The sequence below is a fragment of the Anser cygnoides genome, chromosome 3 (genome assembly GCF_040182565.1).
Source record: "Anser cygnoides isolate HZ-2024a breed goose chromosome 3, Taihu_goose_T2T_genome, whole genome shotgun sequence".
NCBI classification, from domain to species: Eukaryota; Metazoa; Chordata; class Aves; order Anseriformes; family Anatidae; genus Anser; species Anser cygnoides.
Window position 1 is genome coordinate 19437277 of NC_089875.1, and position 17635 is coordinate 19454911.

Genomic DNA, 17635 nt, shown 5'->3' on the forward strand with positions numbered 1-17635 from the left:
CACCCATAATGCAGCAACATAAGTACTTTGTACTTATATAACATTGCCATCTTATGTAGCACATATGCAATTGATCTGTCACCAGAAGGAAGCTCAGTCAGAACTTGGAGCAAGAGACTGAGTGTCAGAGGGTCCTGACTTCTGCTGCTGATGCACAGTGGGCATTTGGCTTCAATTTTCCTCTTTGCAAAAAGAGATCCTACTGATTTTTGCCTTGCCCACTGAGCAGATTTGAAGTTTATATTGATAGAAATGCTTGGAGATCCCTTGTTAGAACATGTTAATTTATTAATGGAATCTTATCAAATCAACAGATTTCTCTCAAATAATTAATGAAAATCCCTTGTAAGGGTACAGTATGATGTTCAGCAAGCAAGATAAAAACCCTGACCCTCAGACAGCTCTTCTAGGTGCACAGAGAGAGGTAGTGCTGGAGTCTCAAAGGCTGGCAATGCCAGAGCTCTTCAGGTGCTGCACATTGCCAGATTGCACTGGGGCCTGGTAGACTGCAAATCTCCAACTGTCCTGTACTTTGGCCAGATAAGCAAGATATGCATGTTAACTAAATCACATTCCTGCTCAAGCCCAGTCTCAGCAATCCTCTGCTGATTTACAGTCACTCGGTATGTCAACACCAAGAAGCCTGGCAATATTCTACACCACATTGTTCCTATGAGCCACTGAGTTATATTAGTCTGTCAAGTTTTTGCATTTTTTCCACATATCCTTGGGAACAAGCAAAGCACAAGCTGAAGGAAACAATTTCTAGCCCTTGCTTTACAGGGAGGATCCGGAGTTGGTTATGTCTCGCTGCCTTAACTGGCCACTATCCTGCACTTCTGAAAGGCAGCAAGACAAAGATCAAATTAAGCAGGTCAGAATATAGCCTTTGGGTCTGGTACATTTTGGTTAGTGATCTCTTTGGCTGGCACATCTGAGCAGCCAAGGTTAAGAGGTGTGTTTCCACTCACAGCTCCTCAGGTCAGGTTCCCAGTGCCTGCAAGTAGGACCTGATCTTCAGGGATAACACTGGCACCTGATTTACCAGTGGTGCTGGGCACAATTTGTTGCTCCTTTAAGCACAACGAAAGCCTTTTTTTCCATCACAGTGTTTGTTGATGCAAAGAGAAATCCAAAAATACTGAGATGTAATTGTAAGTTAGCAAAAGGCTATTTGATTATCACAAAAATGATTGTAATACTGTTCCTTTAGGGCTATCAATGTGTCTACACTCTCACACAGTTGATATCTTGTGTGGACACATTCACACCTCTTCCATCCCTAGTCCTATTCCAGGTCTACTGTCCTAAATATTCTGTGAGCTATGCATACTTTCCAGATACATAAATTCAAAGTACATCTGAGCTAACGTGGTATTTAAGAGTAACTTCAGAAGCAGGATTCAGTGCTGAAACAGTTACATCATGGGTTTGGATTTTAAAGCACAGCACTTGGACGTATTGCCTGAGGTCCTTTATCCTGACTAGCAGAATCCAGCTGCTCTCAGAAACTTCCTGCTAATGCTGGGTGAAAATCACATCACAGAATCTCCTGAATTGGAAGGGACTCACAAGGACTGTCGAGTCCAGCTCCTGGGTCCACACAGGAAATCCCCAAAGCAAACTGTATCTCTGAAAGTATTGTCCAAATGCTTTTTAGCTCTGTCAGGTTTGGTGCCATGACCACTGCCCTGGGGAGCCTGTCCCAGTGCCCGACCACCCTCTGGGTGCAGAACCTTTCCCTAACACCCAGCCCGACCCTCCCCTGTCCCAGCTCCATGCCATGCCCTCGGGTCCTGTCGCTGTCCCCAGAGAGCAGAGCTCAGCGCCTGCCCCTCCGCTCCCCTCGTGAGGGAGCTGCAGGCCGCCATGAGGCCTCCCCTCGGCCTGCTCTGCTCTGGGCTGAACAATCCAAATGACTTCAGCCGCTCCTCATACATCTTCTCCTCTAGACTCTTCACCTGCTTTGTTGCCCTCCTTTGGGCACTCTCTAATAGTTTTATGCCTTTCTTATATTGTGGCACCCAAAAACTGCACACACTACTGAAGATGAGGCTGCACCAGCGCAGAGCAGAGTGAGACAATTCCTTCCCTCAGCTGGCTAGCAGTGCCATACCCGATGCACCCCAGGGTAGGGTTGGCCCGTTTGGCTGCCAGGACTCACTGTTGACTCATATTCAACTTGCTGTTGACCAAAACCCCCAGATCCCTTTCCACAAGGCTGCTCTCCAGCCTCTTGCCCCTGAGTCTGTACGTATAGCCAAGGTTGCCCTTTCCCAGGTGCAGAATCCTGGGACTGCTCTCATTAAACTTCATGTTGTTGGTGACCAATACAAAGTACCAGAGAAGGCAGCTCCCTTACTGAAACAAGAGAATAACACTCAGCTGTATTCCTAAGCGCTCTCTGCCCAACGCAGCAGCTGGTATACAGCAGGGTCAGCAGTAGCCAATTTTCCACCTGGACAACCTGCTGCACCCATCAACTCTGAAAAGATCCACCACACAGACTGGTGGCACTTCCTCTCTCCACACCTGGACCCCATCAGACTTGAGACCCAGATGTGCATCCTTTCTTCAGCTCTGCTGTATGCCCTGCTTGCCAGCGGGAAAATGGGAGACCAGTACTATGGGCATGCTTTAAAGCACATTTACTCTTCAGTTTAGAAGCAGCCATTTTGTCTACTTCATATGGCACGCATTGCTGAACTCATGCAAGTCACGTTTTCAGAGCTTGTGGCTTCCCTGCTTCTGAGCTGTGGGACCCAGAACTCATACCACATGTTGGAGGAAATCCCATCCAGGGACAAGGCAGTCCCACTCCATTCTCTCAGCATGCACAGGTGGCAGCTCTCGCTGAAGCCATACCAAAACAGTATTTTTAACATGACTTGAAAGAACTGCCAGCTTTTCTACTGCTGAAAACTGGGCTATTTTTAGCAATTAGCCATGTTCAAATGTTCCTTGCATGATTTGCACAGACAGCAAATGGCTTAGTAGATTATCAGAAAGGATCAGATATTCTTCTGGATAAAAGCAGCGTTCACTATTTTCAACACAGATGGAAATCTGCACACTTCACAGCACAAACTGACCCCTTGGTGGTTTCAGGAAGGGATCTAAACTTGGGGCATACTGTTAACATTTGTTTGCCCCCATCCTGAGAAGAGCTTGACTATTATCTCTTGCCTAGTTCGTGATAACACTTTGCATAGCACTCCTTTCAGCTCACAGTCTCAGACCTTCCCCTGAGCCATCACAGCGATGGCTAACATACTCAGTAGATGGGTGTGATCTGTTTCCATCTGGCAAACCCCTTCTGTTGAATGTAGCCCTTCATAAAATCTATCTGAGCTTCCTGGCCTGTTGTGGTTTGTGTCTTCCCATAAACCATACAGTGTTGTAAACAGCAATTAATTTTCCCAGGAAGCATAAAGATACACTTGACAGGAGTTCCCAGGGAGGCACGGGGCTTTGGTACAGACTCGAGGCTCAGATCAGCAAAGCTGACTTTGGCATAAGGATTGGTGCTGCAGCATGAGGATTGCAGTAGCAGCCAGCGACAGTTCTTCACTTGCAGTAGTCCCGTGCTTTAGAATTAGAATGGCTCAGTTGGAAGGGACCTACAAAGATCATCAAGTCCAACTGCCTGACCACTTCAGGGCTAAACAAAAGTTAAAATGCTTTAACGAGGGCATTATCCAAATGCTTCTTGAACACTGACAGGAATGCAGCACCAAGCGCCTTGCTAGGAAGCCTGTATAACTGTGTGTTTGACCACCCTCACAGTAAAGAAGTATTTCCTAATGTCCAGTCTCACCCTCCACTGGTGCTGCTTTGTGCTGCTCCCATGTGTTCCACGTGTCCCAGGGAGAAGAGACTGGCAGCTCCCTCTCCACATCTCCTCTTCAGGAATGTGTAGAGAGCAATGAGGTCGCCTCTTAGCCTTCTTTTCTCCAGACTAGACAACCCAAGTGTCCTCAGCCTCTCCTCTCAGGACATGCCTTCCAGCCCTGTTACCAGCTTTGTTGCCCTCCTCTGGACACTGTCAAGGACCTTAATATCCTTTTTATATTGTGGAGCCCAGAACTGCACACAATATTCGAGGTCAGTCTGTCCCAACACTAAATACAGGTGGAGAATCTTCTCTTTTAACTGACTGGCTATGTTGTATTTAATGCACCCCAAAATGTGTTTTTGCCCTCTTGGCTGCCAGGGCACACTGCTGGCTCATGTTGAGCCTGCTGTCAATGAATACCCCCAGATCCCTTGCTACAGAGCTGTTCTCTAGCTGCCCATCTCCCAGTCTGTACCTGTGTCCAGCATTACTCTGTCCCAGGTGCAGCACCAAGCATTTCCTTTTGTTGAGACTCATGTCACTGATAATTGTTCAACTCTCCAAGATCTGTCTACAAGGCCTCTTGTCCCTCCAGACAGTCAGCAGCACCTCCCGGTTTAGTACCATCAGCAGACTTGCTGAGGATGCTTTCCACTCCTGCATCTAGATCACTGACAAAAATGTTGAACAGAACTGGCCCTGGAATTGAGCTTCCTCCTGTTCCTTTAGGCAAAAGGCAAAGAAAGGGGCTGACACCCAGTACCTGGCATTTTGCAGGTCATGCTATTATTTCATTGGCCTTGCCACAAGGCACACGTGCACGTCTGTCTGCAGCAGCTGAGCCTGGTGGCTGTGCCATGGTTTAGTCTGTGTGTGATCAGAGGTCTGGGAGAGCACCTATACTTGTGAGAGAAGTGTCACGTTAAACATGGCACTTCACTAAAATTAACGCTACTCTCCTAAAGAAGTCTGGCATCAGCCATCAGGTTGCCATGAGGTGACAGGTGATTTTAACATCTCTTGCTTGACCTGTAAGGTTGGGGAATTATTCAGTTGGGGAGAAATGCAAAACACTGATGGCATGCAGATGGCACATTTCCTCAACTGCTGGACAGGAGTGAGCCACAGGCCTTCCAGCCTCAGCATTTCTTTGAATGGAGTGTGCGGATGCTGAAGGTAATGGGTACTGGAGGCAGCTGTCCCATAGCTCAGGGCCTTTGGGAAGGGCCGTATGCAAAAATCTCCCTTCAGGCATAAAATCACCTATACGATCCTATTCTACGTGGTGGGGGGGAAGGGAGACATGGTCTGCCTTTTCTTTCTCTTAACAAGCATCTGTGTGAGTCAAGATTTCCCCTGTAAGCCAATGTGGTATCTTTAATGCCTGACATAAAATATTCATTTTTAAAGCTGTATTCAACTGGAAAAAAATGTCAATTAGAGTCTCTTGCAAAGGAAAGAAAAAAGTCTATTAGCTAACGCAGTGACATTTCCTTTTTGATAGGAAGCTGGTATTTCCAAGTGTCTGAGATAGAGGCTAATAGGCAGTAATCAAAACCACATGAATTGGGCCTTATGGAATACCTTTCCTATCTGTTCTGCACAAATCAGTGATCGATGTGATCTTTACCATTAAGCAAGAGGATTTAACTTCACCCCCCCTCAAAAAAACCCACTCTTGCAATATGTGAAAAGAGTTATATCTGGGCACAAGCTTTCTGTCTGGCATGTTTCTCCACAGCTGAACTACATTCACATGTAAAGTTTGTTTTGTCCTAGTGTAAAGCTAGTCACCAGCCAGAAATGTAGATCTTGGAGCGTCCTGGTTTCAGCTGGGATAGAGTTAATTTTCTTCACCGTAGGTGGTAGGGTGCTGGGTTTGGGATTTAGGATGATAATATGGTTGATAACACACTGATGTGTTAGTTGCTGAGCAGTGCTTGTAAGGGATATTCCATAGCACATGATGACAGGCTCAACAATAAAACTGGGGGTAGGTGGCTGGGGTGGAGTGCCTGCCTTTACTCGGGGACATCGGTCAGCTGGTGATGAACAACTGCATTGTGCATCACTTGCTTTGTGTATTGTTTCCTGCTTTTCTTTCCTATTAAACTGTCCTTATCTCAACCCATGAGTTTTACTGTTTTTTCCCAATTCTCTCCCCCATCTCTCTGGCTGGGAGAGAGAATTGGTGCGTGGTGCTTAGCTGCCTCCTGGGCTACACCACAACACAGAGCTTGAGGAGGTATTAGAGCCGGAGTCCCGAACTCAAATTTGTGTGTAAGATGTGGGGAAAGTGCCACTCTGCAATCCCAGCTCTGGACCTTAGGTTGTCGTTCATCTGTCTTTCTCTTTGTTCCTATTTTGTTCCTATTTTATTCCTTTTTATCATCCTTCTAGTTCTCCTCTTACTTATCTGCTTATCTGAGCCTTGTGCCCTTGAGATCTCTGCCCCAGCTCTGACTGCCAGGGCCAGAGAGGTCAGTACATGTTGCCAATAGCTACTTTGAACAAGCAGACACTGAGACGTTTATTCTTTTGGCTGCTTTGCTAATCCCAGTGCATGTTACATAGAGCCTCAGTGTCCTGTGCAATAAGAACATGAATTACAAAATACTCTCAGTGCTGAGTCCCCATCGTGAACTTGAAGCAGCCAGCAGGATGCACTGGCTCCTGGTGCAGAGCATCATGTTTTTTCCCTTGTGGAGCAGGTGCAGAAATCTGAGCCCAGAGAAGGGAAGAGCCAGGCAACGGCTCAGGGTCGCTTCTCTGTGCTGCCAACTGTGAGCAGAATGTGGTGGCCCCATGCTTTTGAAGTTGCCTGGTAAGGGACTCGTGAGTTTGTAGAAGGGGACTGTGCCTGTCCTGCTCAGGAAACACATGGGCAGCCAAAGCGCTCTCATGGCTGGACTTACGGACTAGGGCAACAGAGCCCTCAAGGGAGGGAAGGACTTCAGTCCCCAGTGCTATCTAACTTGAAGCCTCCTGGAGCCATTGCCAGGCCACAGTCCTTGAGGCTCCCCTGCTCAGAAATATGGGGGTAAGTTTCTGACTGCAGCCACAGCTGCAGAGTGCAGTAGGAATTCCTGATCCTCATCTCACTGGTTTTCTTACTGCAAAGGTCAGAGGAACTCAAAAAGGCAGAAACATACTTCTCCCAATACATGATTTTTTGTTGTTGTTTATTATTATTATTATTGTAGATTCCTAAAAGCAGAGACTTCTGCTGCTTTTAAAGCAAGTTAGAAGCAACTGCCTTCAATGGGCTTCCCTCCTCACCCATCAATGAGATATCCAAACAAGTGTTTGAAAACCTCTGGAGTTGTATCAGGCAACCCAGTTCCCTTCAAGCTACAGTGCTCTGGTTGTGAGTTCAGGCAATTTCTGGTTTCAATACCCAGTGAATTTTTTCTAGTGTTCTTTAGAGCAAACACTAATGAGCCTCAATCAAAAGTAAAAAATCTGATGCTTCATCTTCTGGCACTGCATGTTCCTTGATTGAAAAGAGACAAGCTGGTGTTTGTGTCTTTCCTCTGTAAAGAAGAGCTTGAGTGGGATTTGAAACCCAATGTGAAAACAGCTTTTGCTGAGAAAGTTCACTGAAGTCAGAAAGCTATTCAGAACAGCCGAGGCCAGTAGGAGAGGGAAGTGACAGGAAATGGTTGTGATTTGAGACTCAGAATCACAGAATCGTCTAGGTTGGAAGAGACCTCCAAGATCACCGAGTCCAACCTCTGACCTAACACTAACAAGTCCTCCACTAAACCATATCACTAAGCTCAACATCTAAATGTCTTTTAAAGACCTCCAGGGATGGTGACTCAACCACTTCCCTGGGCAGCCCATTCCAATGCCTAACAACCCTTTCAGTAAAGAAGTTCTTCCTAACATCCAACCTAAACCTCCCCTGGTGCAACTTTAGCCCATTCCCCCTCGTCCTGTCACCAGGCACGTGGGAGAATAGACCAACCCCCACCTCTTTACAGCCTCCTTTAAGGTACCTATAGAGAGTGATGAGGTCTCCCCTGAGCCTCCTCTTCTCCAGGCTGAACAATCCCAGCTCCCTCAGCCGCTCCTTGTAAGACTTGTTCTCCAGACCCCTCACCAGCTTCATTGCCCTTCTCTGGACTCGCTCGAGCACCTCCATGTCCTTCTTGTAGCGAGGGGCCCAAAACTGAACACAGCACTCGAGGTGCGGCCTCACCAGAGCCGAGTACAGGGGCACGATCACCTCCCTAGACCTGCTGGCCACACTGTTTCTTATGCAGGCCAGGATGCTGTTGGCCTTTCTTGGCCACCTGGGCACACTGCTGGCTCATATTCAGCCGACTATCAACCAATACTCCCAGGTCCTTCTCGGCCAGGCAGCTTTCCAACCACTCATCTCCCAGCCTGTAGCGCTGCTTGGGGTTGTTGTGCCCCAGGTGCAGGACCCGGCACTTGGCCTTGTTGAACTTCATGCAGTTGACCTCAGCCCATCGCTCCAGCCTATCCAGATCCTCCTGCAGAGCCTTCCTGCCCTCGAGCAGATCGACACACGCACCTAACTTGGTGTCATCTGCAAACTTACTGAGGGTGCACTCGATCCCCTCATCCAGGTCATCGATAAAGATATTAAAGAGGACTGGCCCCAGCACCGAGCCCTGGGGGACACCACTAGTGACCGACCTCCAACTGGATTTGACTCCATTCACCACAACTCTTTGGGCCCGGCTATCCAGCCAGTTTTTAACCCAGCGAAGTGTACGCCAGTCCAAGCCACGAGCAGCCAGTTCAGCCAGCTCCCTTCAGGATGCAGCCACCATATCACCTTTCTGGGTGTGCTTTCCATTTTTAGCTACAAAAATGGACGTTGTGAAGTACTTTGCACTTTATCAGCCTCCAACAAAATGTGCATTCTGAGCTTGGAAAGTGAGGCATCCATGGTTGCATTCACTGAACTTGATGGGCATTTTTACACGTACTTTAGTGTGAAAAGGATCTCACACTGGTTCCCTTTCTTAAAATGTGATCTTACAAGATGGTGAACAGCCTCAAATTCTGTTAAGGTTGATGCATGTGCTCAGCTACTGACAGGATTTGGCCCCTCTGCTTTATGCCTTTGTATATAGCTTATGACTCTTTCTCCTTGGCTATGATGTTAAATGCCATATTACTCCATTGGTTCTGCACCAGGAACACAAGAATTACTGCTCTTTCAGGAAAATGTGGAAATGATTACTTTGTTTTTCCTGTGTTGCTAATAGGCTTCATAACAGAGCCATAGATTGGGGCAGATGTACAAGGACCACTGTAGGCTTCTGCTTGAATTGAGTCCACCAACACCAGCTTGCCTTGTCCAAATGAGTTTTGAATATCTCCAGGGATGGAGATCCCACAGCCTCCCTGTGCACCTGTTCCAGTTCTTTATCACACTCACGAGGATATATTTTTTCCTGATACCAAAGTCAAAATTTTCTGTTCCAGATAGTGTCCATTGCCTTTCATCCTTCTAGCGTACACCTTTCCAAAGGGTCTGGCTCTGTCTTCTCTAAACTTTCTCTAGCTCACAATTCCTGCTCTGGTAACAGAAAGGAAAAACAAAACATTGGTCTCGCATGTCCCCATGGCACTCATCATCTAGCAGGATCGATCCCAAAAGTTGGCAGTCCACTGACACAGGAATATTGTTAGATACGTGGAGAGCCTGCATGGAAACACAAAAATCATACCCTCTTTAACTGTTGTTGCTGCAGCGTCTTGTAAAACCCAGCAGCCAAATACTGGGGCTTCTAAAATACCAGATTTACTTAAATGGATGGTTGCCTAGGAAACTGGCCTTGCAGGCGCTGCATCTCACAGCTGCCACCAGAGCATCCTCTGGTTTGCAACAAAACCTCGTATCCTCGGTGCCATTTGCATTATTGAGGGCCCTGTGTGAGCACTAACTCACTAGTCCCTTGCTGGCGTGTGAGAGGCGAAGGGGGATATGTTATGATCCACGTGTCGCACTTGAGAAACAAAGATGTGACAAAGGCAAGCCATCTGAGACCGTTAGATTTATAGCAGGGACTAACAGGACCTGGCAAATGTAACACCACAAATCAGGATGACAGTTTGTCTACAGAGCAAATTACATTTTATTAAAGTTAGAAGAATAACAGTGTAATTCTTTGTGTAGACATTCCTGTTTCAGAAAGACTTACACTGGTTATAACTGTACAAACTCCAGTACACCAACTCTCAAAGTAAGGTAAAATACACAGAGCTTCTACCCTGATCCTTTCAAGCACTGTGTTTGAACTCGTTCCTAAAGAACCACCTACCCCCTTTTAAAAAGAAAATCCACTCAAACCCATTTTGTATAGTGTTTGTTTAGGGGCTTGCCTTCACAACAACAACAAAAAAGGCTAAACTTTGAACAGCCATTTGTTACTGTCATTTATTTTTTTTTTGCATGCTTTCATGTTTACATGCCTGTGAATGTCTGTGTATGGTTCTGTAGGCCACCTCGTGATATTTTACAGATCCCCTGCTGGTCTCTAGGATGTAGGTCGTATAGCAGCGCATTAGTATTTAGAAAGTGCTGCCTTGCCTTAGGAGTGAAAATGGCCCCAGCAGGAGGAAACACTAACAAGAAGCCTTATCTCCTTGTCTGGTACTCTGTAAATAAATGCTGTATAAACAGAAGAGTGTTTTCAGAGGAGCTGGACAAACTCCTGGAAGAACAATTCCCCCCAGGGAGACAGTATGCAGGAAATCCCAGGAGGCTGGGAGATGTTTGGGAGAGCAAGCACTGCTTGCTTGCACACTGGGAGAGACGGGACCTGGGTTAAATAACCCATTGCCTTGACTTGGGACCTTCGTATGTGCGTAGTTTGCTTTCATGAAAACTGATGGAGCGGTGTATTTGTTGAAATGGGTGCATGCAACTCCTCGCTTCGCTTTAAACTGGACAGAGAGCCTGGCAGGCGTGCTGGGTGTCATGTGGGGGCACCACCTCTGGGTCCCGATCACATCTCCTGGGTCTCCTCTCCAGTGTGAGGCTCCGTGTGGTGATCTGCCCCTGAATGCCCGGTGCCTGGCTCGGGAACGTCTGAGGGAAGTAGCTGGGTACGGTGAGGGCAGTGTGGTGGTCGTGCGGTGCTGTGCTGAGCATATATATCTGACTGCGGGCACGCAGCACCACCTAGTGCATCACAGCCATTTTTTTTTCCTCATTCCCCCAAACCGCAGCGACGCACTCGCGGCGGAGCTCCCCCTTCACCCCGCGCCGTGCTGCTGCCCGCACGCCACCACAGGGTTTGCTGCGCCGTGAAACGCTGCCGGCACCCACAGCAAACGCCCGCCGACCCGGGGGGCGGCAGGGACGAGAGGAGGAGGCGGCGCTAACACCTCACGGCCCACGCGGGCTGCGCCTCTAATCCCCAGCGGCACCCGGCACCTGCCTCACAGCCGGCTGGGGGCCGGGGCGGGGCCGGGTCCCGTCAGCACCGCCCGCACCCCCCCCCCCCCCCCGGCGCTGAGGGGGCGCCCGCGCGGAGGGGCGCAGCCCGCGCTCCCGCCGCCACGTGCCCGCGCCTCCCGTCCCCGCCCCCCCCCGCCGAGGCGGAACGTTCGAGGCGCTGCCAGGCGCGCGGCGCCGACGGCCGAGCGGCGGATCCGGGCGGGCCCCGGCTGCGGGGCGCTGCTCGGCGCTCGGCTGGCGCCGCCTCGCGCGGGGCGGGGCAGCTGGGCGGCGGGAGGCGGCGGGAGGCGGCAGGGATGGCGGAGCCGTCGGAGAAGCTGTACCGGGCCGAGTACGCCAAGAGCGGCCGCGCCTCCTGCAAGAAGTGCGGCGAGAGCATCGCCAAGGACTCGCTGCGCCTCGCCCTCATGGTGCAGGTACCGCCCGGCCCGGCCCGGCGCTGAGGGCCGCGCTCGGGGCGGAGCGGCGGGGACTGCTGGGGGCCGGGCCCCGGGCTGAGCGCCCCGGGGCCGTGCCGCGGCTCCAGGCCCCGCGAGGGGCCGGGGGGGGGGAACACGGCGCTGCCCCCCGGGCCCCGGGAGGCGGGGAGGGGGAGGGAAGGGCCTGGGGCTGGTTCTCGCAGGGAGGCCCCTGGCTGGCGCCTGGGGCTGGCTCCCGCAGGGGAAGCCCGCCTTCGCCTCCGCGCCTCAGGGGCAGCCCCCTGGGAAGGATGTCTGACCCGGCGGCAGCGCTGCTGCGTGCGTTTCCGCTTCCCCTTCTTGTTTCTGGCTGCCCGGGGTTGCCACTCCTCTCCTCTTTCACCCGTGCCCTCGCTGCTTTGCTCCCGTCCCCCCACGTTGGTCATTCCTCCCTTTCGTGCGCGTCCCCAGCAGCTTGACCCGACCTGAGGCAGGCTGCGCTTCCCCAGCGCGGGACCTCGAATTGCAACGTCCCTTAGCTCTGGGTGCTGCGCCGGGCAGCGGGGAAGCGTTTGTTTAGGCCGGGTTAAGTTTATCAAATGATAAAGTTTATCTCTTGGTGGATGAGCGGAAGGTGGCAATCGGATCTGTGGCATCCCTCATGGAGCCGCTCCTTTTCAGCCGACCGTCTCCTTAAAGCTACCGGTCTTGTGCCAACTGCTTGCAATCCACTTACAATTTTTTTCTCAAAACTCTTGAATTTGCTTGATCCTTTCTGTGAAAGGCTCTCTCCTCCCTCCTTTTTTTTTTTTTTTGTGCCATTTTCTTTCTCTTTTTGCCTTTTGTACCTTGCTGCTGAGCATCATCCCCAAGCTCAGGGCCTGAATTTCACCAGCACGCTGTGGTCCCTTCTTTTCTCTTAGAAAAATACCCTGCAAGCAGCCACAGGAAGTGTGCTGAGGTTTTCTGCAGACGATGCAGAAGAGGTTAAAAGGAGACCCATGGCAAGTCACCAACTTGGTGCTATTTTTACTGCATCTGCTCTTTTCTTTTGGGTTCCTACCTGAAGAACTCTGCATGGAAGTGTGATTTGCAGTATTTGGCATGGTGTGGGCACCCAGGCCTTCCAGCACCATCATGACTTTGACTTTTGCTTCCACCTGGAACTTGGCAGTTTATCTATGTGTGCAGCCAGAAAGCAAATTGGTCTCTCTTTTTTTTTCATAGTTTATTTAGGAAACTGTGGTAGAGAGAGGTGTGCTGGGAGAAATTGTATAAACCTAAGTCTAGTTCCATTGCCCGCACGGAGAGAAGTCATGCTTCGGGTGTGCGACTCAAGTGGTGAAGGAGATCTGCCCCCTTCTGTGCACCCTAGCGGCTGGTGCCCCTAAAGCCTTTGTGTTAGGGACAGAGCCATGAGGAGTCCTCCAGGAAAACACCAAACGTGAGCCCATAGCTCAGGAGTGTCTGACTTTGAGTGTCAGAGGTGTGTGTGGCTTCCAGGCATGTTGAGAGCAACCCCAATGTGGCAGCTGTGTGGCTGTGGTGCTACAAGGGTAACCATATAATCTGATTGTGGGAAGAGTCTGGCTAGAAATAGGAATGTCCTTTTACGGTTCTGGTCGATGGTTGGATTGTCGCTGGGGCTCCCATCTTTGAAGCCCTTTCTGCCTCCTTACTGCCCCTGCATGAAACTCTGATGATTTTTCAGCTCAGAGCCGTCCCTTGAGTTACTGAGTGGTATGTAGAATGCTTTCCCAGGTCAGTAATCCTGTATCATCAGTAATAATAATAATACCACTCTGAGTGTTGTTAGTACAGCAGGTGTTTGTGTGTGTTGCTCGGAGCCAAACCGCTGCACAGTTATTTGGTCTGATGGGTAGCTGGAGCGGTGACAGGTTGGTACCTAGTATGTCTGAGTCATAACAAAGCAGAGCGATCCTGTGACGAGGCTGGAGAGAGAGCTCCAGAGCTGCTGTTCGGGGAAGACTTCTGTTATGGTTCTGTCCTGATGCAGGACTTTGGGTTCTGGCGTTCCCTTCAAATTTTGCCTCTGCCTCCTGCAGCCCGCTTAGGAATTTCTTCAGGTCGCGAGCCAGTTTGCTTGAGAAGTGGTCCTCAGAGGGACTGTGTGTTGCACTTGGTGGTCTTACAGAGCGAGGCCAGCAGCCTCTTCTGCTACGAGAGTCTGAGAAGAGGTTGTAGCAGATAAGTCAAGTGTTGTTACTTGTGCTGCTTTCTCCACAGCCTCTGTTTCGCCCTGCTCATCACTGCAGAAGGACTGATTCGTACTGAGAAGAAATCTTTTCCTCGTCTGATAGGCGTTGGTATAGCCATGTGGAGGCTGTAGCCTTTTTGTCTTGAGTAATATGGATGGGCTAAGGAGCTCAGTGATGGTCTCATTGTTCCTTCCACATCTGTGCCCTTTGGGATCTCTGTTGGCAGCTTGTCTGTCACGCTACATTTTCTTCTTAGGCTTTTCCTAAGTCATGTCTAGGTGTTAATTTTAAAATAAATAGATTATGTTTACCCAGACATTCTTATTTTATCTCCCTCCACTCCCTGCATTGGTTCTGAGTCGCTTCATCTTAGCCTAATGTGCTTTTTTCCTAGTCACCCATGTTTGATGGCAAAGTCCCTCACTGGCACCACTACAGCTGCTTCTGGAAGCGGGCTCGGATTGTGTCCCACACGGACATTGATGGCTTTCCTGAGCTTCGGTGGGAAGATCAGGAGAAAATCAAGAAAGCCATTGAAACTGGAGGCCCTGGAGGAGGTATGCAGAGATTCAGAGGTTTAGCTGGAACCATGTTGTCTCTTCTCAAGCTATTATTATGGTTATTCGATTGCCACATCCCTCTTAGCAAGTGATGTCAGAAGAATTTCTGTGGTGCCGCTGCACTCCAGGGCTAGGACACTGGCAGTATGACTGTTCTTAAAGGAGGGAAAAAAAAAAAAGCCAAGGCAGTTGGCAGACATGTCTGTTTTCAGTTCTTGCCAAATATTTGTTGTTTTTAAGACTATTGTATTTCAGTATTAATGAACGTTCTTGTCATATGCTGTATCAAAGGTATCTTCACTGCAATGTGTGGTTATGGTAGCTCTTTGAAATTCTTACACAACAAACTGAGTCAGAGCAAGTGAGAAGGGTCTAAGTACAGACCAGACCAAATACCCCGAGTCACTCTGTAAACCAAGGATGCTGAGCAGTTTTAGGCTGATGTCTGCCTGTTGAAATGTAATAATACAAAAAAGAAACTGGCACTTAGAACACATCTGTTTTGAGAAGAGTTCCGTTGTGAAGCAGAGATGTTTGTGACTTGTTACAGTCGGTCCTTAGTAAGACCTCATTTTACACTACTTTCAGGAGAGAGGTAAAAGGTGTCAGCTCTGTGCTTGCTTGGTGATTTGTAAAGACTTCCAAAGGTGCAATCCTGTACAATTGCTACTCCTTCGCTTAAAGAAATAATCCTATTTTAACAGTGCTTTTGAGCATGGACAGCTTATCTTGCTCTGAATGCAGATTCTTGATAGATGAACTGCTGGACTGCAGAGGTTTATTAATGCAGACTGCTAACAATCTGGCATAGAGGAGATATTTTTTAAAAGTGGGGGAGGATCACATTTAAAGCTGAGCTCTGTGTTTGCCTTTGTTCTCCAGGAAAAGGAGGGGACCAGGAAGGAGGTGGCAAGGCTGAGAAGAGTCTAAATGACTTTGCTGCAGAATATGCGAAGTCTAACCGGAGTACTTGCAAAGGCTGTGAACAGAAAATAGAAAAGGTAAGAAGATTTTCTTTAATTCTCTGTTGCTTGTCTTTTCTCCCACCAGTCCCAATTCCAGCAGTGGCTTTTTTACTTGCTTCCTATCCGTTTTGCATACGGAAAGCACTTCGAGCTGCATTTCTGCGTCTGAGAAGCAGCTGTGTCCTGGACATGTGACAACAAAGGCATCTTTCAGGCGTTGGAGCCTGGGCTTTAGACCTGCCAGTGCTTCTTTTTGCTTGGGCTTTTGAGTAGGCTGGAATGCTACTTGCCAGTATTTTTGGTAGGAAGAGACAGGTGTCTTTTCGTGCCTGTCGAAGCACTGCAAAGGTGTAAGCCTCTTCTTCCTTCTTTGTTTGTGTGCAGAGCATCTGTATTGGCTCCACTGAAGCAGACAAAAACGGTGATGCAACTAATTAACGATGCTGCCCTGTATTTCAGCATGTCTCATTGCTCTGCTTTTAAAGGCAGTTGGTGAAATGAAGCTGTGAGCTTGTGGTAGATGTGAACAGACCTGCCAATTTGGTAAAGTTGATGAGGGTCAAACACCAGTGCTGATATACCTCTGTCTGCGGAAACATCGGTGGCTGGAGTGTAGGCATTTCTTTATTGGAGCGTGAAGTATTGCAGTCTAAAACTACATGAAACGACTACTTTTGGGGCATCTGAAAAGTAATTTGCAGTTAGAGGGGATTAGATAGTATTAGCACTGATGTTTGACTGGTAAAAATGTAAACTAATTATTCAGAGTTGCCTGCAGGGGGTTTGGTGATGTGATCTTTGCTTCTTCAAGTTAACTGGCAGTCAGGGAGTTGAAGGAGTAAAGACTACAGGATTACCTGTTTTGGATGTTTTTTGAACAGAAAATTACTTTAAAGGATGTTTTTTCCAACCTAGAAAGAGTATTAGTGGAAGCAGAGGAACTGTAGGGAAGGGCTTGAGCAATAGCTGCAGGCATTGGTGAAGGGACCATTACTATTTCGCAGGTGTTTAGGAAGCATCAGGTTGGTAATGAGCTTACTAATACCCTGCTCTTTCCAGAGCAGCCTAACGATTGCTTTGTCTCTTTAACCTGCTCTAGGGACAGATTCGGATTTCCAAGAAGATGGTACATCCTGAAAAACCACAGCTGGGAATGATCGATAACTGGTACCACCCAGACTGCTTTGTGAGCCGCCGAGCGGAGCTGGGTTTCCTCCCAGCATACGGGGCCACCCAGCTCCTTGGCTTCGGCATCCTGAAAGCTGAAGATAAAGAAACTCTGAAGAAGCAGCTCCCAGCTACCAAGAGCGAAGGGTATGTGCGGAATGCAACCGTTTGTGTTGTTACTTGCCTTCACGTACATCCGTGATGAATGTGTTGTGTCGTTATTGTGTCTCTGTTAAAAGAACAGCAGCTGTAGGATGATGAGGTACTCCTCTGGCATTAGGTAAATGGCAACAGACCAATTCCCCGTCCCTGGGAGGCTATAGTCCGCTTGCCCTTGTGGCTGCTGTGAGGGAAATGCAGAGACCAGCAGCTGTGACTTGTAGAACTGATGTGGGGCTTTTGGCCCTAAAATGTGTGCTTAATACAAATGGATACTGGGCTCTGCGCCTCCTTGTGTGATGCTGTTATCAGCGGTGGTTCCTCTGGTCTAACCACTTGCTAGACAGTTGATTTGATATCTTACCTACGTACTGCTGATCTGTGACAGATGCTGAGTCTGATAACATTGCTTGTTGGCTGCCTAGTGTTCACACTTGGATGTTTTTGTTGGCAAAATCTTTTGTGGTACAACTGAAATTGTATTGCCAGGCACTGAAATTTTGAATGGAGGCTCTTGAAGTATTAACAGAGAAGCCTTTCAGGGTGGCTTGCTAGCTTCGGTCAATCTTTTTCTGATAGTGGAGGCATTTGTTTGATTTTTTTATTTTTTTTTTCCCATGAAGGAAGAAACATAAGGTATTGCTGGATTCTACAAACAGGAAAGATGATGTTTTTGTAAGATGTTGGGCTTTTCCATGTACCTTGTAGACTGAATTCAGCTCTACTTTTATAAGGATTCACCGTGAGACTGACACTGGCTTCTGAAAAGAAGCAGTCAAGTCAAATCTGTGGTCTTTGTTGGTTTTGGTCCTGTAAGGAGGTGGCTGATGGGCATGATTCAGAGCGTTTTGAGTATCTCAGTGTTGTCCTTGGTTATAGGTAACA

The 17635-nt window shown here is 48.6% G+C and overlaps 1 protein-coding gene across 1 annotated transcript in view; it reads left to right on the forward strand.

Annotated features, from left to right (window-relative positions):
* Positions 1-11524: 11524 nt before the first annotated feature.
* Positions 11525-17635, forward strand: part of PARP1 (poly(ADP-ribose) polymerase 1) — a 29335-nt gene continuing 23224 nt past the window's right edge. The window contains exons 1-4 of the mRNA XM_066993630.1: positions 11525-11698; positions 14294-14456; positions 15342-15460; positions 16524-16738. Coding sequence (XP_066849731.1) covers positions 11579-11698; positions 14294-14456; positions 15342-15460; positions 16524-16738 — 617 coding nt within the window. The 5' untranslated portion in view covers positions 11525-11578. The remainder of the gene's footprint in view (positions 11699-14293; positions 14457-15341; positions 15461-16523; positions 16739-17635) is intronic.